Source organism: Apus apus, chromosome 2 (assembly GCF_020740795.1).
Source record: "Apus apus isolate bApuApu2 chromosome 2, bApuApu2.pri.cur, whole genome shotgun sequence".
NCBI classification, from domain to species: Eukaryota; Metazoa; Chordata; class Aves; order Apodiformes; family Apodidae; genus Apus; species Apus apus.
The window spans coordinates 45,482,019-45,504,943 of NC_067283.1; the positions used below are offsets into that span (position 1 = coordinate 45,482,019).

The window sequence follows — 22,925 nt, forward strand, 5'->3', positions numbered from 1 at the left end:
ACCAGGGGCCACCTTCGTGGTGCACGAGCAGCAGGCAGTGACCCAGCCAGGAGGGACCCGAGGAGCCGTGACAAGGGGCCGTGCTCAGTGCTGCAGAGGAAGGCAAAAAACCCCCGGGGACCTGGGCCAATCTGCTCCGGGGGAAAATTCCTTCCTGACCCCAGCAGAGCTGGCGATCGGCTGCTCCCTGAGCACGTGAGCACGACCTGCATCCTCAGCCCAAGGGCTGGTCATGCCTCCTGGGAGATGCCCAAGCCATCTGTTGTCCCTCAACTGGAGCCATCTCAGGGGCTTTCCACAGTGGCCAAATGCCCCTGGCGTGAATGATCTTGGAGGCAAGAATCCTTCCCACACCTGGCAGGACTCCAGGGGGTGCTCCAAAGCACAGGGACCCCTGGCAACATCTCTGCATCCCACTTCTTGCAGCTGCTGCCCCTGGCTCTGCAGGGGAAGAGGCCAGAGAGCTCTGCTCAGCACTTCCTCAAGTGCTCCTCCAGAAATCATTCCCTTGGCCTTGCCGTTGGCCTTGGTGGTTCTTCTCATGTCCTCAGGAGCTGCCATCTGTTCTCTGAGGGCACCCTTGAGGAACACCACTCATCACCTCCACTTGGACACTGAACTGTTGGCCACAACTCTCTGTACTTAGCCACCAAGTGGTCCATCTGTCAAATCCATGTCATATCACTTTGGAGACAAATCCTTTGCACAAATCCAGATGGATGACATCAGCTGCTCTACCACTATCCACCGTATCTGTAGCCACATTCTAGAGGGCCACCATATTGCACAGGCAGGATTTGCCCTTAGTGAAGCCATGGTGGCTGTCACCAATCACCTCCTTATTTTCCACGTGCCTTAGCAGAGTTTCCAGGAGGATCTGCTCCACAATCTTGCTGGGCACAGACGTGAGCCTGACTGCCCTGTAGTTCCTTGGGTCTTCCTTTCCCCCTTTTTAACAACAGGGGCTATGTTCCCTTTTTTCCAATCAGCGGGAACCTCACCAGGCCACCAGAACCCCTCAAATAGGATGGACAGCAACTGCATCCGCCGGCTCCCTCAGGACCCATGGATGGATCTCATCAGGTCCCATAGACTTGTTCACCTTCAGGTTCTTTTGATGGTCATGAACATGTTTCTCCTCCTACAGTGGGGGGAACTTCATCCTCCCATTCCTTGCACTCACCTGATCTTTGCAATGGATCACTTACCAGACAAGACTGATGCAGAGAAGTCGTTGACAACCTCAGCCTTCTCAATACCCTGCATCCCTGGCTCTTCCCTTTCCTTCAGGAGAGGGCCTCCATTTCCCCCTGCTTGTCCTTTATTCCCAACTTACCTACAAAAGACTTTCTTATTCTTCTTTGCGACCCTGGTGAGATTTAATGCCATCTGGGATTTGGCTTTCCTAACCTGATCCCTAGCTGCTTGGACAATCTCTCTGTAGTCCTCCCAAGGCACCTGCCCTTGCTCCCACTCTCTGTATGCTTCCTGCTTCAGTTTGAGGGGCTTTTAGGAGCTGCTGGCTCATCCACACCAGCCACTTGGAGTTTTTACCTGGCTTTCCCATAGTTGGGATGCATCGCTCTTGGGCCTGGCGGAGGTGGATCCTTAAATATCAGCCAGCTTTCATGGGCCCCTCTTCCCAGCAGGATGTTACCCCATGACACTCTCTCAAGCAAATCCCTGAAGAGGCTGAAATCCTGCTCTCCTGAAGTCAAGGGCAGTAAGCTTACTGTGAGGCCTCCTTGCTGCCCTAAGCATCTTAGGATCACAGAATCATGCAACTATTCAGGTTGGAAAAGACCCTTGGGATCATTGAGTCCAACCATCATCTCTATTCTACAGAGTTCTCCACTAAACCACATCCACCAGCTCCACATCCAAATGAACCTTAACCATATCCAGGGATGGTGACTCAACCAGCTCCCTGGGCAGCCTGTTCTAGTGCTTGACAACCCTTCTGTGAAGCCCTTTTCCCTCACAGCAAATCCAATCCTCCCTGGTGCAGCCCCTCTAATACAGCCCCAGGTCACTTGCTGCCTTGCCAGGGGGCGGCATTATGACACGCATGTGACGAGGCCCCCATGCCACCCGCCTGCCATGGAGTCCAACCTGACTCTGCCAAGTTAACCTAACACTGCCAAATCCACCACTAAGCCATGTCCCTGAACAGCAGCACATCTACGGGTCTTTTAAGTACCTCCAGGGATGGTGAATCAACCACTTCCCTGGGCAGCCTGTTCTAGTGCTTGACAAACCTTCCGTGAAGCCCTTTTCCCTCACAGCTAATCAAACCCTCCCTGGTGCAGCACTTCTCAATGCCAGTCATCCTTCTTGGCCTCCCAACATTGCTCCTCTGGTGGCCATGGCAAGGACAGCCTGAGAGAGCCAGGGCATCTAAAACAGAACCCAAAACGTTCCCACAGCTCGTTGAGAATTCCTCTCATGTGCTTCTGAATTCTTCTCTTGCTTCAGGCCTTGTGAAAAGAGGCCCATCACCAATGCCACCTACCTCTTAGCAGGACAAACTCCAAGAATATTGTAGCACCTGAGAAGTCCCTGTACCCTAAAGACTGAGAAATGGAAGCATTTCACGAGGGCCCATCACTCACACAAGAGGAGGAGGAGGAGCGCGGTATTTTCCAGAGTATTCCACTTCTCAATGCCCATCATCCTTCTTGGCCTCCCAACATTGCTCCTCTGGGATTCCTGGCCATGGCAAGGACAGCCTGAGAGAGCCAGGGCACGAGTGGTGCCTCCGAGGTGGCAGAGCAGCAGGAGAGAACCGAGCCAGAAGGGCCCAGAGAAGCCCTGACAGGGGGAGCTGCTCAGTGCTACAGAGGACAAGAAGCAGCCCCCGGGGGCCACCCTTGGGGCCCACCCTGGGGGTCTGAGAAAGCTTCCTCCCCCCGGATGCGGGGCACGAGGGCCACTTTGGTGGAGCAGGAGCAGCAGGCACCTGGCCTGGCCAAAAGGGCCCCAAGGAGCCCTGGCAAGGGGCCGTGCTCAGTGCTGCAGAGGAAGGCAAAAAACCCCCGGGGACACTTACCAGCCCCGCCTGGGGGAAAAAAAGCCTTCCTCCCCCCAGCTGCAGGGCACCAGGGGCCACCTTCGTGGTGCATGAGCAGCAGGCAGTGACCCAGCCAGGAGGGACCCGAGGAGCCGTGACAAGGGGCCGTGCTCAGTGCTGCAGAGGAAGGCAAAAAACCCCCGGGGACCTGGGCCAATCTGCTCCGGGGGAAAATTCCTTCCTGACCCCAGCAGAGCTGGCGATCGGCTGCTCCCTGAGCACGTGAGCACGACCTGCATCCTCAGCCCAAGGGCTGGTCATGCCTCCCGGGAGATGCCCAAGCCCTGTTTTGCCTCAAGCCCATGTCAACCTCAGTCATTCCCTTGGTCTAGCTACTGGCCTTTGTGGTTCCTCTCATCTCCTGACGAGCTGCCATCTGTTCTCTGAGGGCTCAAGCAGCATTTCCACCCATCAGATGGCCTTTGAACGTGGCCCTGCCGGGAGCTGGCCTTGCATCGAAAACTTCCCACACCCTCCAGCCTTCCTCCCTCCAAGGAATTCCACTGGCTCCCCAAGGTCTTGCTCTCAGGTGTCTCAGGCCAGCTGTGGCAGCAGGCACCAGCGGACGCTCCTTTTTATACAGTCCCAGGGCATTGTGACTGCTGCGTTGCCAGGCGATGGCACTGTGACACGGGGCTGGGCGGGGGTGATGGGGCCACCCATGCCACCCCTTCACCCAGCATCCTTCAGAGAATCATCACAGAGTGATAGAATCTTAGAACCCTTGCAGTTTGGACTGCAAAGGACCTTGTACACCATCGGGTCCAGACATTCACCTGACACTGCCAAGTCCACCACTATAGTAACCAAACTAAACCTCCCCTGGCACAACCTGAGGCCATGTCCTCTTGTCCTGTCACATGCAACTGCACAGAAGCGGGTGATTCCCACCTTGCTGAAGTGTCCTTTCGGGTCATTGTAGAGAGTGAGGAGGTCTCCCCTCAGACTCCTCCAGACTAAACCATCTGGTTCCCTCAGGCACTCCTCAGAAGGCTTGCGCCTAAAAAACAGAGATGACGGGCCAGAGCATCTCTCCCATGAGGAGAGGCCAAGAGAGCTGGGATGGTCCCCCCTGGAGAAGGCTCCGGGGGATCTTCTCCGTGTGGATCAGTACCTGCAGTGGCTCTCAGCTGGCAGCATGAGGACACCAGGCTGCAACTCTTGATGCCCTAAATGCAACCTTAAGATTACCTCCATCTCTGTTTGTACAATGTACATAACCCCCTGGCTTTGGCCATGCCATGAATTATCAAGCAGATCCCTAGAGCATTTTTTTCCTTGTTTCTTTTATTACTAGAAAAGAAGAAGCAAGAAGTCCTTTGCATCTGGGTAGCCCCATCTGTAATTTCATCCCACTGCCAGGCCCAGGTGGTTTCAGCTGTGGCCAGTGCATGGCCGCCATGGGCAGGGGACAACTGCACAGAAGAGGGTGATTCCCACCTTGCTGAAGCATCCTTTCAGGTCACTGTAGAGAGTGAGGAGGTCTCCCCTCAGACTCCTCCAGACTAAACTATCTGGTTCCCTCAGGCACTCCTCAGAAGGCTTGCACTCTAGACCCTTCATCAGCTTTGCTGCTCTTCTAGAGGAAGCTCTGCTCTTCAGAGGAAGGCTTTTGGGGTGCTGGCCCCAAGACAGTCCCCATGCCCAAAAGGCCCTGGGGGCTGTCCCCTGCCCTAGGTGGCCATGCACTGGCCACAGCTGAAACCACCTGGGCCTGGCAGTGGGATGAAATTACAGATGGGGCTACCCAGATGCAAAGGACTTCTTGCTTCTTCTTTTCTAGTAATAAAAGAAACAAGGAAAAAAGTGCCCTAGGGATCTGCTTGATAATTCATGGCATGGCCAAAGCCAGGGAGTTATGTACATTGTACAGAGACGGAAGTAGTCTTAAGGTTGCATTTAGGGCATCAAGAGCTGCAGCCTGGTGTCCTCATGCTGCCAGCTGAGAGCCACTGTTACTGCTGCCAATGAAAAGGGGCTTCAGCCAGTACCTACTTCTGCTGGCTTTTTTCTTCCCACTGCCTGCACGTGAACTAGAAGCAAAACGCAAGGAAATCCAGTTTGGTAACACGCCCATGGTTAAAATAATCTTGCCATTTCAGCCCCCGAGTCTTTGAAAGGAATCCTTTTGCACCACAGGCCAACCTCCCAGCGACATCCCAACAGTAAGACACCGATGGAGACATCTTGGGGCTAACATTTTACTGCTGCCAAGCCATGTGATGCCTGGCACATACAAAGTGCTTTTGAGGCAGGTGTCTCAAAGTGTTTTCATCAGTTCAGGGAACTCCTCTACACCACGTCTGCCCAGTGCTGGAGCAGAGTCATTCCTGGTTCATGGGCAGAGAGCTGAAGCTCAGCATTTTGCTCCAGCTGACACAGTTGACAGCTGACAGATCAGAACGTCTGAGTAAAGATACCTGCACGGTCCTGTGGGTTTCTTTTGTGCCCAGAAACTCCCTGGCAATTGCCTCACCTCATCTCGGGTGATTATTTCTTCTGGAATGAAATTACAGCCTCCCAGTTCCTTGGTTGTACTTATTGAAGTGCAACCGTATCACTGGAGCACAGCGTTTGTCGTGTAGTTTGAAGATTAAAAAGTGTTGGTAGGAGCGCATAAACGGATGGGCCAGATTAGACTCTCTTTATATTCTTCCAACTTTAGCAAGGAGATGTAGAAGTCATTTTTATGGCTGCTGTGAACAGATATTGAAAACATATACGTGGATGGATTATCACCTATAGGTAGAGCCCATTAACATTGATTTGTAAAGCCATGCTATGACTAAGGTGAGAAATGTCTGTCGTGCCAATGAACAGGCCCAAGCAGATCCTTCAGCGAGGCACAATTTATTTACACTCTTGCAAGAAAGGGTGACCTAAACAAGTAGGCACACCCACAGTAAGGTGAATAGCGGTTTATATTCCCTATTTCTGATGCAAAGTTCCCTCCCGTTTCCCCACTGGCTGGGTAGTCCAGGGTTCACAGCCTAAAAAACACCCCAACAAAACTGTTCTAACGCTAGGATGTGAGAAGAACACTAAACCCAACACCATGCTTCTAACACTAGGATGCAAAAACAACACTGCATTTCATGTTAACACTAAGACTCTGATCCTTTCCTGTTTTTTAAAATACATCACACAGCACAAACTCCTCATCCTTGAGCCCACATGGATGCTGCAGGGAAAAGGGCACTGACTGCCTTGTTGTATCCTCCATCTGGCTTTAAAGTCAATTATCGCTCTGATTTTTGTTTGCTGCTTTGGTTTTTGTTGTTTGCTTTATGGAGCAGAAGCCAATCTAAATGTAGGAGTGCCCGAGTTCTGGTATTGTTAAGCACTAGCCATCCTGTCTGCATCTCTCCATCCCCAGAGCATTATAAGCAAAGCTCGGAGTTCAGGTTCTGTCACAGAAGAGCAAATGATCCACAGCTACAAGCTATGACTCTTGTCTGAGCCCAGAACCGGCTGCGCCTTCCCCAGGCAGAGACTCCAGCAGGCCAGGCCCCTGGAGAGCCCACGCCTGGAACACCATGTCCAGTGCTGGGCTCCCCAGGGCAAAGAAGAGGTGGAGCTACTGGAGAGAGCCCAGCAACAGGTGACAGAGATGACGGGCCAGAGCATCCCTCCCACGAGGAGAGGCCGAGAGAGCTGGGATGGTCCCGCCTGGAGAAGGCTCAGGGGGATCTTCTCCGTGTGCATCAATAAATACCTGCAGCGGGGGGCAGGGGGTGGGGCCAGGCTCTTTCCAGTGGTGCCCAGTGACGGGACCAGAGGTGACAGGGACCGACACCGGAGGTTCCCCCGGCCCCTCGGGAAACACCGTGTCACGGCGAGGGCGGCCGAGCCCCGGCACAGGCTGCCCCGGGAGGCTGCGGGGCCTCCATCCCGGGAGGCCTCCCGGGCGGCCCGCACAGGCCGCGGGCGGGGCGGGGCGGGGCGACGGGGCCGCGGCTGCGCAGGGCCCGGCGGCGGGTCACGTGGGCCGGCCGCCGCCAATGGGAGCGCGGCGAAGGCGCTCGCGAGGCTGCGCTCTCCATGGCAACCGCGAGCCCGTAGCAACCGCGCAGCGCCGGGCCGGGGCCGCCATGGTGAGTAGCGGGGCCGCCCTCCTGGGCCGCCCTGCCTGCCGGGCCGGGGGTGGCGGCGCCGCCTGGCCCAGCCTCGCTCCCCAGCGGCGTGAGGAGGCTCTCCGCAGGGCTCGGCCGGCCCGCAGTCCGGGCGGAGGAGCGGGGGAGGCGGCCCGGCCGGGTCCTGCGGAGCAGAGGCGGCCCGTCGAGGTGCGGGGGCCGCTCCAGGGCGCGGCTGCTGCCCCCCGCCGTCCTGGGCACCCGTGCCGCCCCTGTGGGAGCCCGCTGGAGGGTTTTGCGGGACCCGATGCCCCGGTTGCTTAGCTGCGCTCGGAGATCACGAGCGGCTTTGGTCTGCGCTTGTTGGTTTGTTTATCTATCTATGTGTTAGGTTTATGTCCGTGTGTCGATGTGGTTGGCGTGTGCCTTACTTTCTGTCCGTAACGAAGAGAAGCTTTTCCCCTACAGAAAACTCGGCAACAGCGAAGAGAATGTTAATCAAACTGTTAGTGCTGGAGCGTGTCCAGAGCAGGGCAGGGTCTAGAGCCCAAGTCTCCTGAGGAGCAGCTGAGGGAACAGGGGTTGTTTGGCCTGGAGGGAAGGAGGCTGAGGGGAGACCTTAGACCTCTCTGCAGCTCCCTGAAAGGAGGTTGCAGTGAGGCGGGTGTTGGTCTCTTCTGCCCAGTCACAAGAGATAGGACAAGAGGAAATGGTCTCAACTTGCACCAGGGGAGAGTTAGGTTGGCTATTAGGAATAACTTCTTTAGTGAAAGAAGTCCAGGCAGTCAAGATCTGTGTTCCTGTTCTCAGTATTGCTCATGCAGGTATGACAGGACTGCATTCTACCTGGAGCTGCCCTGCACTGCTGCGATCAAATCAGCAGTTTTGCCTCAGTTGCTCCATTGCTGTCTCCAATGTCAGCAGTACTAGCTCAGACACTCGGCTTGCATAGAAGGGCTAGTTAGCAGGATCTAAAAACACTTCCTTCTTCATTTGCCCTGGGAATATTTCTTTCTGGGCAACAAGCTGTTGAGAAATAATTTCAGATTCTCACTGAAGACTATATGGGAAGTCTCCAGTTTTAACTGCAAAGTAACAAAGAAACATAACATACTTTCCAGTGCATTTTTGTCAGTATATCAATAAAACTTCATCATTCAGCTACTTGATACGTGTGACTGTGTAATACAAAGACAAATTTATCCAAGAGCTTCCTCTCCCCTGCAGTGGGATCTGGTTCTGATCCTCTCCGAATGTCTCTGATTTTTGTGACTTTCTGAGGGTACTACTGTTCCATGAGGACTTGCTTCCAAGTAAGTGGTGCTTTTAAAGGGGGAGCAGGATGGGAGGTTTGCACGTGTGAAGATATGGTTGTCTTTTGACATCCAGGTTAACACGATGACCTTATGCAAGCAGGCACAGAAAGCAGTCAGAAAGCAAGCCTTCACAGTACTTGTGCTCCTTTTCCCTTCTTTCACTGTGTGTTTATCTTTGTGCTTGCATCCTCACCCACAGGCAGAGCTGGGCCTTAATGAGCACCACCAGAATGAAGTGGTCAGCTACATGCGCTTTGCTCGTTTCAAGCGTGGCCTGTGTCTCAAAACAGTGGATTCTTGTTTTCAGGACCTTAAGGACAGCAGGTACCAGGGGAGGGTGGTGGTGGTTCTAAGCAAGGATGAAGCAAAACACGTCAGCAACAGCTGCAGGTTTAAATGCTTTAGGGAGTGTGTTTTCTCCATTTATATTTGTACGTTCTTAGTGAGGAAGAAAGACCCAGTCATTTTCCCAAGGCTACAGGTCAAGTCCTTTGAAAGCTAAGTTGTCCAAACTCTTAGGGATTAAGATAGGCATTAGAGCTTTATAATTGCTTCTACTGTCCAAATTGTATGTAATAGTGTAGCAGAAGTCCCACGGGTGCTGGTGATGTTTCCAAGAGAAAGTTTAACTACCAGGAGCGATTAGTGATGCCATGACCATCTAGTAACGACCGAGAGGGGATGTTTTCAGAAGGACACTGCATTTTATAAGAGCAATAGCTGTGTGGTGAGGTCTCATAACAATGCAAAGTGGTGACCTTTGCCAGTTGTGACTCCTCTTGGCTGCTCTGCTCAGGCTCGTTGAGGAGACCTTCACAGTTGATGAGGTGACAGACATGCTGGATGGACTGCGGACCATTGTGCACAGCGAAGTGGAGTCGGAGTTCATCAACACAGCTTACACCAACGTGCTGCTTCTGCGGCAGCTCTTTTCACAGGCTGAGAAATGGTACCTCAAGTTACAGACGGACATCTCCGAGCTGGAGAATCGGTAACACACCTTGGGCTCTACAGAGTGTCTGTCAGTTGTGAGAAAGATGATTTGCATTCTTCTCCTAACCACAGAAACCTGTAACAATAGGTTGTTTTCAAGTCTTGCATCTGTAAAGTGTACAGAGTAATTTCACATTTGTCAGGAAGATGTTTATATTGGTAATATTTATTGGCACTGGAACAGACTTCCCAGGGAGGTTGTGGAGTCTTCTTCTCTGGAGATATTCAAGACCTGTCTGGATGCAGTCCTTAGGAATGTGCTCTAGGCAGTCCTGTCTAGTCCTGTTGGACTAGATGATTTCTAGAGGTTCCTTCCAGCTCTGAGAATTCCGTGATTCCATTATATTCTTAATTGAATTAGTCAGTTAAGAGCAGATGAGAGGATTTGATTTAAAAGCCTTTCTGTTCTGAATAGATTCTATTTGACTCAGGGATGCTACATTGTGCAGTTGTAGTGCATATACTGTGCCATTGCAGGGCATGCTCTGTTGCATTTATTGTATTTGCATAGAACTTGATTCTGTACTCTTACATGCAGTGAAGAGCATAGCATCAGCTTGGTAAAAAGTGTTTCATAGCATAGCTCTTTTAATAGTAATGTGATATAAATGCCTCCCTTTATTTTTCTTTTCAAGAGAACTGTTGGAACAAGTTGCTGAATTTGAAAAGTCAGAATTTACATCTTCAAACAAGAAGGTAGAGTTTTCTTTTAATCAGATCACAATCAAATGTCATGTGGAGTTAAGACATGTTTAAAATATTTAGTACTGACTGTGCTTAAGAGAGAAAAGCAAAGAAACAAGCAAAAACCAAAACCCCCCCTGCCCTTTTGGAAAAAAAAAAATAAATTTGAAAACTACTGCTCCAAAAAGGAGCATTTTGCAGTTTGGCAATAAGCTTACACTGAATTGCAGTGGCTGTTACCAGATTGTGGATTCTGCACACCCTGGATGTGTCTCATAATCCTCATCCCAAAGTTGGCCTCACCAGGGATGTGTTGGAAGGTCTGCTCCTGGGTTCCTTTTCCTCTGGAAATGGGGGTAGGACTGGGAGATTCGCTTGTCCGAAGGCTTTGACCCAAAGTCCAGAGCTGAGAAGATTCCACAACACAGATACAACTCTGGCTTATCTTGTATGATTATGGTTGCACTTGATTTTATTTGTAGCCTGAACGTGTATTTAGTTAATTTATCTTCAGTTGGAATACTTAAAAGAAGAAAGCGATTTTGAGCTGTGTAAATATTTTTTCCACTTGGAATCACTCACATTTTTTCTATTTCCTGTATTTTTTTTAATTTTGGTTGCTGCATTATTGGTAGTCTTTTGTAAATTCAGATTTGCAATCCTTCTATGTCTCTATGCAGTGTATTTGGTTAACTTTAGCTGGAAGTGAATGATATAACTTAGAAGCCAAGGTATCAGTAAAACTGAGCTGGAAATAAAGGGTCATTCTGAATTGAGTGTCAATTGTTATTTTACAGACTAAAGGAATACCTTTCTTCCTCCTAGAAATCTGTATAATTTAATTTTTTAACCTTTATTGTTTATTTAGCCCAGTACAGATCTCATGAAACCAAAACTGGCTCCGTTAAATGAAGGTGGGTCAGAGCTGCTAACCAAGGTAAGAACTTGTCTGTTTGTGCCGATGTGATTAATGACCATTCTGCTTATTCAGCTGAACTGGAGAGCTGTACAGTAATATATGTATATAATGTGCCTGTCATTATGTAGACATCAAGGTAATGTACTGCACAATGTGAAGTGAAATGCTAATAAGTTAATAAATATTGAAAAGCATCTTAAATTTATCATGCAGTTCTGGTCTTTAACGTGTATTGCAATAGTGAACGCTTTTTGGCTTTTGTAATTATTTATTATTCCATTTAACGAGATAAATTAGTAGAAAAGAGTATTTAGTATGTTCCATGTAGTTGGCTGGTTTTTTCAACAAGGAAATAAATTAAATTATGTAGCTGGCTGAAATGATTAGGTTATTAGCCAGTTTCTGTTATCATTCAAAGTCCATCCTGTTACATTTCAGTCTTTGTTTTTGTTAATTGGTTAAAGTCCTCCTAAGTAAACAGGCACTTTAAAAAGTTGGAATTTACTGGTTTTGAAAATGTCTGGTTTTTCATTTGCTACAGGTTTTCAGAATTACAAAGCACACTCTAGTAGCTGATGTTATTGATAATTTTTATTAGCTGGTGAACTCATTTAGTTCAACTGCACTTTTTAAAAAATCCACACTTCTTACAATGTGCTTTTACATTCTGGGCAGTCAAGTAATCTAGCAAGGAGCGGTGTTCTCTGTCTTCTAACATCCATTACCAAAATGGTCCATTAAGATAGCTGAAGCATTCAAGAATTCAGCTGTGTTTTACTTGTAGATCAATGTAATTGTCTTTCAAAAGTAATCTCAAGATCTGTTGCTACCCCCTCCCTGAAAGTGTTCAAGACCAGGCTGGATGGGGCTTTGAGCAACTTAATCTAGTGCAAGGGAGTTGGAATGAGATGATCTTGAAGGTCCTTCCCAACCCAAGCCACCCTATGAGTCTGTGATTCATAACAGTGTTTTGTTGAATATGTGCATCTGATGCCTTTTTATTTATTTTTTTCCTCAAAAATATTTCAGAGTTCATCTGGTGAATTTATTCTGATAAAAAACATGGTTTCTTCCTGTGACACAGAATGTGATATGCAGTTATCTGGTGTTTGTCTCTTAAACAAAAACTATGGATAAATTCTTATTTGCCTGTTGATTGAAAAGACAAATGATGGGCAGCAACGAGATTTGCTTTTCTGAACATGCAGTTTTCTTTGTCAGGAATCTTGGTACTAACAAGATCTGAGCTCACTAATCTCAATTCAGTAAAGCATGTGCCAAACTTAAATGAACTATCCTATGTATTACAGTATAATTGGAAACTTTAATTTCTTGCTGACTCAGGCAGGAAACACAATAAATAAATGAATTACTCATTTCTTAGGAAGGCTATTTTCATAGGCATTTAGAAGCTTGTTTGCCTTCCTAAGCTATGGGGTGTGTTTTCTTGGAATATTTGGAAAATTCAAAGTAGCACAAGAGCGTTCACAAACTTCTTCTTTGTTAACCCAAAGACAGTTGCCTGTCTCCAAGAAGAGAATGAGAAATTGAAGGTCAGACTCAAGACCATAGAAACACAGGTAAATTCCCTGTAAGCTTGGATACTTAGAGCTGTTTACATATTTTAAATATATATATATATATAAAAGTATCCCCTGGTTATTATTCTTATGTTATCAATTAAAATATGTTTCTGAGGTTTAAAATTTTCAACTTATCACAGGCTACAGCTGCCCTAGATGAAAAGTCCAAACTAGAGAAGTCACTGAGGGATTTACAGATGATCCAAGGAGATCAAAAGGTAAAGATAATTGATTCCCCCCACTCCCCAGCTCTGTTTAACACAACTGTTGCCTGTATATCTAAAAAGTTGGTCTGTATGGTGTGTTTCATTTCTGGCAAATGCAAAAGTTCCAGTTAGCATCATCATGTTCCCTCTGACATTGTCTGTTCCTGCTGGTCTGTCAGCAGATAATCCAGAACATTAGCTGATTTTATTATATGAATTTTGTGTCACTTAAGCTATGATAAATTATTATCAGAAAGTATTATTCCAGAGTTCATCTTTTCAGAGGTGATATTTTATTAACAGCTGAAAATTTATTTATGTTTGTTTCTTCCATTTACTAGTGAAAGAATGCTGTCTAACCTGGTTTTTATAGCAACAATAAAACACTAATTCTTTCAAGCATTTGTCACACTTGATATTGACATGAACAAGCCCGACTTGCTCCTTCTCCAGACTTTAAAAACCTAAAATACTTACATGTAAGTGTTCTATGTTCGTACGCGTCAATTTCAGTTTTGTGACAAATGTCAGTGATAATGGATCACATGACAGATTTTTTATTTTTATGTAGTTCTACTCATACTAGCCTACTGTCAAAAATTATTTACTGTTTAGTTTTACTACTTGAGGTTCTTAGTCTTTTTTGTAAACAAGGATTCAAACATGATGAGTTGCTGCTGCAGAGAAAAAAAGACATGAGAAGGTATAAATCATCCAGGTTGAGACAGATAAGTCTGTTCTGGTCACCTTAGTTTTTTTTTTTAAAAATTGTGCCCTTATTTTGTCAATAATCAGAATTTTCTGAAGTTTTGTTCTTGTGTGATTTGTTTCTTAAATTTAAAATGTTTCAGTTCAAACTCTTAACAAAATTAGAACACTGCATTATTTTAAGACACCAGCTGTTTAAAGTTTCTGCAGTATTTACAGGTTTGGAAGTGAAGCTCAATATCATAAAACATTTCCACTTTAATTTTCATATTTTAATCCTGATTTCTTTTTATTTTGCTTTCTAACTGGTTTATGGTATGTACTCAGCTTTCTTCATATGTTTTAATTTTATTTAGTGACTTTCAGAATCTATTCAATAGTATTATTTAATGTGGTATTTATAATTTATCATTTATTTATTATTTATCAGTCATGGCAAATATTTTCTTTATCTGTTTTGTTAAGCCTTACATTATTAAAGGTTTAAAATATTAAAGGCGTTTATTAAATCCTGGATAATAGTGTTTGTAGTTTAAAAGACTGGAACCAAATCTCCTAATTTTCTGGTTAAACATGAATGGGCCTCAATGTCAGGGCTGCTAAGTATCTTCAGCTTTCATGTCCTAATTTGCTCTCTCTAATCTGTCAGTTTCTTTTGCAGCTCTTACATGTTCTGTTTACAGACATATATATGTTGTTAAAACTAGCTGGTAAATATAGAGCTGAAATGCACTACTTTATTTATTCAGTTAATGTATTAGTTGTTTGGAGAAAATGCCAGATTGTATCTGGTTTCACTCCATATTTTAATAAGATGAGCGCCAATAACATCATATGAATGCTAATTAAAGGAATAGCTTTCAAATTCTTTGGACAAATTACTTCCCAATCACAATGGTTCTTCAAGGATCAACTCTTAGCTCAGCAGGTTTCTACCTTATTTTTTAAAGTAGTTTAATACTTTTTTAAGTTAGTTACTTTTAAGTTTTTAAAGTAGTTCAATGGTTCCACACGCTAAGTGTGAATCCTGGTTTGGGAGTAACTTAACTGCTTGTTGGGTCACTTTAGCTTTGAGGATTTAGAATTTTGTACACGATTGATTTATACCACAGTTTAGATAACTGTCTGTTCTGATCTGAAGCAAATAATGCTATGTAGTGCCTTTCAGCATCACAACCTTGGCCTCTGTCTCAAAATTCAAAATAAGCTTTTTTTCTGTACAGGTACTGTTATCAAGTGGTTTCCTATGCTCAAATCTTACCTTCCACATAGAAAAAGGAGCAGAGCTTCCATAGTTTTAGATTTTTGTTGGTTTTAAAGTGCTTCTGGTTCAGCCTCATCCTGAGCCATTATACTTTTGAGAGGTTGAAGGTGAGCTTTTAAACCTGAGAGGGTTTTTTAAAAATGGAAATCCTTAGAACAGTTACAGGAATATGATGCTTTGTGACCCAGAACTGATGGTCCAGAAGAGTCTGGGTTGTTTATTCTCACATGGAAATAGGGAAGTTGCTTCACAAGCAACTGTAAAGGCTCTGTTTGAAACTTCTCTGAGAACAGTGCAGTATCAGGACCTGATAATACAAGCCTTAACACTTTCATCCTTTCCTGCCCTGTGTTACACTAGTGTTTTTTTGAAATGCCTGTGATATTTTAGCTGCTTTAGAAATACATGATAGCATAGACATTCAGACTTTAATTTACTACTTCAGTATGCTCAATAGCTCCTTGTGATATGCTTCATCCTGTGACTTTGCCTGATTTTTAAAGAAGTACAAGATTTTGAAATCTCAACTTGGCAGAGAAGCCATTCCAGCCATCTTTAAAATGCATTTATTAACAATTTTTTAAAGTTGTACATTGGTTGGTGCTTTAACTTAAAAAAATTACTTCTAATTTAGACTTCATGGGAATAGCACAAACAGAATTATTAAAAAGTAAGGTGTTCCCACTTTATCTGGAATTTTGCACTTGACATTTAAAATATTTCTTCTCTTGCATTTGACATATTTAAAACATTTCTCCTTTTGAAGGCTGATACAAACCAGGATATCACTGAGCTGGAGAATAAAGTGGCAGCTTTGAAATCCCAGTTTGAGAAGACTCTGAATGACTCTACTGCAAACCAGAAATTCTTGGAAGAGAACTTGATGACAACAAAGCATGACTTGCTTAGGGTTCAGGATCAGCTGTCCACAGCTGAAAAGGTTAGCATTTTGTTGTTATGTAAAGGTGACATCCTTACTCACATTTTCACTGCTTAGTAATTTAAAAGTCACCCACTACAGGATGTGGGATTTACTGATCACTCTTATGCCAGTGTATTTTTGTTATTCAGTGGAAAAACATATTGTACATAAAACAGCAAAACCACAACTAATTGTGTGAGTATAGATAACTTTAAAATTGCGTGTTTGTCTGCATAGAAGTTTTTTGAATGAAAAGTGTATACACAGTCTTCAGAAGATTTTTATTCTGATTTCATTAGAAAATAAAGCTTGTGTTTCTCTGCCTTTCTCAGTAATATTTGAATCTGCTAGCTGACTTACCTAAATTTGAACAAGTTAGAGAAACTGCTATTCTGAAACTTGAGGAGGAAAAGCAAGTGATCTTTTTAAAGAGGCATATTTAGCCTAGTTTTCACAATATGTAAAGAATATGTTGGTGTTGTTATTACATAGGAATTGGAGAAGAAATTTCAGCAAACAGCTGCCTATCGCAACATGAAGGAGATTCTCACTAAGAAGAATGAACAGATAAAGGATCTACGTAAGAAGCTTTCCAAGTAGGTGGTGCTGTTCTCTCTGTCCAAACTGGATCCATATTCTGGATCCATGTTCTACTCCCATTTTGTTTTTATAACTGTGATGCTTCCTATGTAATATTGGAATATACACTCTTTTTAAGGGAAAATGTATAGTCTACTTTACAGTTTCTAGTTGGCTGTTGCCTGATTTTTGACAAGCCAATCCTTCTAGTGGGTGCCAGGTGAATAGGACTGATGCGTGCAACAGCAGCTACTGTGTAGCAAGTAATGAGATAATTTAGTATGGAGAGAATACAAAATATTAATGGATGTAGTAGATAAGCCCCCAGGTGCTACACACAGAGATACAGATTGCAGATGTACCAGATGCTTCAGCATTATCTTATTTCTCCTACACTTATTTATGGGAATGAGAAGTCCACAGAACATAAGCAGGGTTAGGCCTGTGTTGAGGAAAGAAAAATGCACCCTGGCCATTGTATTGTGTAGAAGACTCTCATTGTGCAAGTGCTAAGGGATCTTTGGCAACATGGATTGCCTTACACCTAAGCTGGAGGAGGACTGAGGTGGAACTTAAAACTTCTCTTTAAGCTCCTACCTGTATTTTGGGATTTGTGAGTAGGTTCCTGGTCATTCCCTCATCTACTGTTTGGTAAACTGGCCAATTTTAAATGGAGATAATAGTCTAAAAGGTATATACCTTTGTCTGTGCCCTAAGTGGAACAGGGAGCTTTGACAGGAATGTGTCACTAGCGGCAGCAATTTGTTGCTTGGGTTTCATGTTTTCTTTAGAGAAAAAATGTCTCTGATATTTTTTACTCTTGTTCTAATGATTATATTTCTGTTTATATTTTTTAATCCTCAGATACGAGCCAGAGGACTAAAACACCAAGAATATCTGATCTATCAGAGGCTGCCGTAGACAAAAAAATGTAGACTGGTACTATTTTTTGAAAATCTTTGTTTTGAATAGTATAATTTTTGCTTCTAGTGCTTAAACTTTTTATAAATACTGATAAGATGCTGAAACTCCTGTCTACTCCTTATAAACCTACAATTTATAGTTATTCATTACTGTAGTCATGTCTTTAGTTGTTAACCATTGACATTCCTTCAGAAATATCAAGCAAGCTTATTGAAGACCTTAAACCATTCTCTACAAATAAAGGAGTTTATTTTTGTAAAGAAAAAGAAAAAAGGAAAAAATAAACATTAGAGGTTTTTTTTTTGATGTCTTTGAAGTGGAAACTCCCATTGTTACTTTTGTATAGTTAATGTAGCCATGGAATGGCATTGTATGTGGAACTTGCATCGGTAGTAGGAAAAAGTAGGAGGAAAAAAAATAAACATGCAGGTTCTGAAATATTATTTGACACTGGACATCTCATACCTCAGCAAAACGTGGTCTGTAACATTTTGCTTGAGGGTGTTCATTAGATAGTGAGGTAAATATGCTTTTAGCAGAAATGTTGGACCCTTTCAAATAAAGCCACCAATCAGAGTTATACTTTTTCACTTGAATTTGTTTATAACAAATTTGAACACCAGAATACAGTACTTGCCAGTACTCTTAGCTTCAAGATTATAATCTCTAAAAGCATAGGAAAGTTGCTAATGGAGCAGCTTTCTTGAGAAGTAAGTTATTTTTAGATATTTTCATCTTTCCCTATTGTAACCTCACCAGAGACCCGCTTCCTTCTCCCAACTCTTGCTTGTGCTCCTTTGCCTTGTGTTTATCTGGAAGCCTCTTACTACTGTATTCTACTTTTTCGTCTGTCCCTGTTTGTGTGTATGTTGTGTTTATTTCAAATAAACCATTCTGTTTTCAAACACTTTATCTTTAAGAAGCTCTTTTTTTAATAGGAATCTTTTGTATAGCTTTTTTTTATTTTTTATTTTTTTTTTAGTATCTGTAGAAATCAGACCAGTAGAGAATCTTGCTAGAAATGCAAACATGTAAGTTACAGATTGGTGCCCAAAGGCACACCATGTCAAACAGCTGTTTGGCTGTACACAGCCATTTGTACACAAAAAAGTGTACCAGTGGCAGGGCTGGGAAAGGGCTGGTGTGGATGTGTGGATGGTACAGAAACTGGCATTTCACAGTGTTTGTCTCAGCAGCTGCTTGAACTGAAATGGATTGTTTTTTTTCATTCTTTCTTAGATGGGCAAAGCTGTTAAAATTCCTCAAGCAGTGATGCTCCGCTCAAACCTGCCATACTTCTGCAGTCCACAAATTCTTTTGTTTTCCTTTTTCCCCCACTGGTTAAGCAAGGTTGTCTGAGATAAAGTCCTGTCTGTAGCATGATATTATTGCTGTAGTGTGATAGGGCTTCATGGGCATATTCCTCGTGCAGTGTCAGGTGAATTAATGAAAGGTATTATTTTGCTTCTTGTACAGTCACTAAAATGTTATGTTCTTAATAGGAATGTACCAAAGAGCTTTCTGGCCTGTGCTTCCTCAAATCAATTATGTTGATACCAACAGGTATACTTGTCTGGGTGAATATTGTGTGTGCTTTTGTAATGACACTCCTTTTAATGAGCTTAATTATTGTTTCTAAAATGGCAAGCAAAGGGTGAAGAAAGGCAGAGAATCTCATTATTTCTGCTGGTTTTCTTCTCTTCTGATATATCTTCGGCTGTTGATCTAGCTAAAATGTTGTCTCTGATAGGCATCAACAAGAAAGTAGTAATCTTCATGAAGTAAGTTTGCTGTAGGCAAGTGTGGTTACAGACCTTGTTATGTCCTATAATGAATAAGGCAAATCTTGTAGAGAATGATGCAGTGCAAAATGGAAACACTGAGTTTGATAACCTGCCAGTTTAGTGAGTACAGTATCAGTGGGATGCTGTCATTGGTTTGCATTGCTCAGTGACTAAGGTAAAGGTCTTGTGTGGAACTCTTGAGAAAAAAATACATCATGATTTATCCATCAAAGAGGACATGGAGAATTAGACAGTATCCTCCTTTTCTTGAGATAGATGAAATATTCTGAAGATGAAGGGGACAGCTGAACCTCACCTGATTGTGTCAGGTGTTTCTAAAACTTCACTTCTTTCCCTGAACTGTAAATTCTAGTTCTGCTTTTACCAGCCTTTGTTTTTCAGAAGTCCATTATACTGATCAAATTGACATAATCTGTTGTGTGTTGTTGGTTGTGTTGGTTTTTTTTTCATTTCAGCTGTTAATTGCTTAGTTATGCCTGAAAGGAATGTTTAAAAAGAAAATGTCTCCCTAACTGGTTGATCCGCAGGAAGCAAATCTCTTTCCAGCTGGGTGGGGTTTTTTTGCTCACAAACTGAAGTGTATTTTCTATGGGAATGAAATCTAGGCAGCTCAGTTTAGCTAGTATTGATTCTGAAAGCTAACAAACAACCCTGTGCTGTAATGGTGACTTGAGTTCAGCAGTTGGTCATTAACAAATGACCCAGCCGTGCTGCCTGCTACCTTCGTAATGAGACAGTGTGTTACCTGATGTTCTTTAACTGCTCATAAAGTACTTCTTATTCTGTTTTTCTCCTGTGGATAGTAGCTTTGCTTTTTTAATGTTCTAGGATGAGTATTAATGTATACCACTTAAACTTGCAAGTGGTCCTCCTTACTTGATAGACCAGTGTAAAAACAGCTGCAATTTGGACATTTCCCACGTACCTTACTTTTGGGAAATCCACTGTCATCTGCCAGGCACTTAGATTTCAATTTAGCTAGAAAGTTCTTTAGATTTCTCAGTCTGACTTCCCCCTTCTGGCATAATCAAGGAGTGCTCTTGGCTTCTGTGTGATACCTAATGCTGTCAGGCCACAGTTGAATGGTTCTTACTCCCTCAGGAAACAAACATGAATCATCTTGTGATGTCACATGGCCAAATGGATCAAGCTGAAGTCTGAGCTGCTCTAGGAGGCCAGGCATTTTAGAACGCATTGCAAAACAATGTTATTTGATGATAAGTTTGTATGTCAGCAGGTAAGAATTATCTTTATTATTATTATAAATGTTTCTAACTAGTTTTGATCAGAGAATGTGCCCACTGGAATTACCCTGTGAACGTGAAAACATTGGCCCAGGATTCCTGGTCTGCTCTGACCACCTACAGTGCTCTCCCTGGAGATGCCTAGATCTGCCCTCCTTATCAACCTTCTCTCAGACATACCCTGAAACATTAGGCAGCCTGTTTGGAGTCAACTCTTCCTAATAAAGGTGGGTTGGTACATGTAATTCTGTTTCAGCAGTCTTAATATCTAGAGACTTTAAATTTTTTTTTTTTTTTTTAATTATTCTTTTTAGGAACCTGTTAATGTAGTGCCTTGGAGTGTCTTGTAAGCGATGGTGATGAGGAGTGGTTGGTGCAGGACTCTGACAGGGCAGCTCAAGACTGACAGCTGCTGGTGAGCAAGAGAGCTGCCTGGAGACCTCCCGAACCTGCAGGCAAGCTTTGACTGAGAGAAAGTGAGAGCTGGAAGAAGACAAGCAAAATAACTGAATAGGCCCGATATCCTTTAGATTTTAGTGAGGTGCCAGTTTGTGGCTCTCTTGTTTTACACAGGCAGGTTGTGAAGTCTGGGTGAATTCTGTGAATTGGAACTGTGTTGAGTGCAACTTGATGGAGGGAGAATTCTATAAAACCCCACAGTTAAAAGACTGGTAGAGCTGTGGTGATAAAGAAAGGAACATAAAAGGAGATACTCTTCTCAAACATCCTTTCTTAGGGATAAGGCCTCCATAAAGATGTTTTATATTCTTGATCTCTGGAGACTGAAGTAGTGCAAAACAGTTTTAAGAGTGATTAAGGGGCTGGATGTGACTTCAGAGTACAGACCAAAGGCATCATCTACAGTTTGGAACCCAGAATCAAGTAGTAGTGATGAGCTGGAAGGAATAATTGCAATCCTAATAACTTCTTAGAGGAACAACAGTGATCTCCAGTTACAGGTAGAGCAATCATACAACAGTTGTTATAGCCTATGAGTTGTCAAAGACCTGGAAATCTGGCTAGATTTTTTTATTTCTCCTAAATCAAAGAAACATGGGGCTTAGCAACTCTGGACAATGAATCCAAGCAGAAGAAACATGTGGGGGCTGCAGCTCTCTTGGCTGTATATCTGCTTCCTGTGACACCATCACTAAACATTTGCAGAGCTTGTAGAGGCTGTTTCATTGCTTCCCTTTGATACTCCTCTAATATGCTAACAGCCAGCACTTTTCCATTGGGATGGAAATGCCTCCAGCAATGGAAAATACTAAATGCCAGGACTGGCCCCCACTGATGCTTTGATCCCCTCCTATATGTCTGGCTCATCAAGGAAAGTGCAGAAAGTTTATTTTTAAATCTAGGGGTTATAGTCATGCACTTGGATCACAACAACCCCATATGACATTACAGGCTTAGGGAAGAGTGGCTGGAAAGCTGCCCAGCAGAAAAGGACCTGGGGCTGCTGGCTGAGAGCTGGCTGAATATGAGCCAGCAGTGTGCCCAGGTGGCCAAGAAGGGCAACAGCATCCTGGCCTGCGTCAGGAATAGTGTGGCCAGCAGGAGTAGGGAGGTGGTGGTGCCCTCGTTCTCAGCATTGGTGAGGCTGCACCTCGAGCACTGTGTGCAGGTTTGGGCCCCTCACTACAGTAGGGATGTTGAGGTGCTGGAGCATGTCCAGAAAAGCAGCTGGTGCAGAGTCTAGGGAGCAAGTCCTATGATGTGGTGCTTAGGGACATGGTGTAGTGGTGGACTTGGCAGTGTGCTAGGTTAGTGGTTGGACTCAATTATCTTAACGGGCTCTTCCAACCTGAATGATTCCATGATGCTGTGTTAGATGTAGCATAATCAAGTCTAGGCTACCTGGTGGAATTGCTCCTTCCTCCCTTGATTCTGTCTCTTTTGGCAATAGATCTGTTAAGCTTCTCTCCTACCCTCAAATCATGGTCCCCAACCTGTTGCTAGGACTCCAGACTGCCTTTTTGCTTGTGTTTTAAGTAGCTGGGAGAAACATGTGGCTTCTTACTGTGCTGGTGTCAAAAGACACAAGCCCATGATTTTTGGTTCGTTCCTTGACCCAAGTTCTTCCAGTTTTGCTTCAGTGAGAAATGGGATTCTCTGTTGTGTTTACCAGCTTCTCATTACATTTATATAGGGCAGTTCTTATGCTGTCCCATTGGTCCCTGGCCTGCTGTGAAGATGAACCCCTACCCTTTCACACCCACTTTTCCAAAACCCCACACTCACGTTTGTTAAGTACTGGGGAAAATACTACCTTCTAATCCTTCTTTGTCATGACCAGTGAAATGATCAGAAGTTCTTGCATGTGTCTATTAGAGGCTTATCTTTGTCCCTGCAGATAAAGCCCAAATCCTTGCCCAACCCAAAGCAAAAAAAGGAGTTGAAATCTTGAATGGCATCAGAAATAACATATTGATTGTCTGAGGTGTTTAAGGAAAGTCCCACAGGAAGAATCCCTAACTGTTACTTGTTTCAGTACCTTCCAGTATATTTACAGTCTGTCTCACAAGGAGCCACTGGATGACAGGCACTTTGCTGGCTGCCTAAGGGTATGACTGCCTTTAAAAAAAAATCTCGTCATAGTTTGTGAGCTGAGCTGCTTTTGAGACTGACATTT

General features: G+C 44.1%; 1 protein-coding gene across 4 annotated transcripts; it reads left to right on the forward strand.

The window, feature by feature from the left end:
- Window positions 1-7,083: 7,083 nt before the first annotated feature.
- Window positions 7,084-18,148, forward strand: LZTFL1 (leucine zipper transcription factor like 1). Of its 4 annotated transcripts, XM_051611754.1 has the most exons (11): window positions 7,118-7,164; window positions 8,371-8,456; window positions 8,659-8,783; window positions 9,256-9,450; window positions 10,088-10,148; window positions 11,005-11,073; window positions 12,570-12,635; window positions 12,779-12,856; window positions 15,583-15,756; window positions 16,231-16,334; window positions 17,182-18,148. In XM_051611754.1, the coding sequence occupies exons 2-11, from the start codon at window positions 8,439-8,441 to the stop codon at window positions 17,198-17,200; spliced, it is 909 nt and encodes a 302-aa protein (XP_051467714.1). In that variant the 5' UTR covers window positions 7,118-7,164; window positions 8,371-8,438; the 3' UTR covers window positions 17,201-18,148. The 4 variants fall into 4 exon arrangements, with proteins under 4 accessions (XP_051467715.1, XP_051467714.1, XP_051467713.1 ...); XM_051611755.1 differs by lacking the exon at window positions 8,371-8,456 and having other exon boundaries at window positions 7,084-7,164; XM_051611753.1 differs by lacking the exon at window positions 7,118-7,164 and having other exon boundaries at window positions 7,220-8,456.
- Window positions 18,149-22,925: the final 4,777 nt, after the last annotated feature.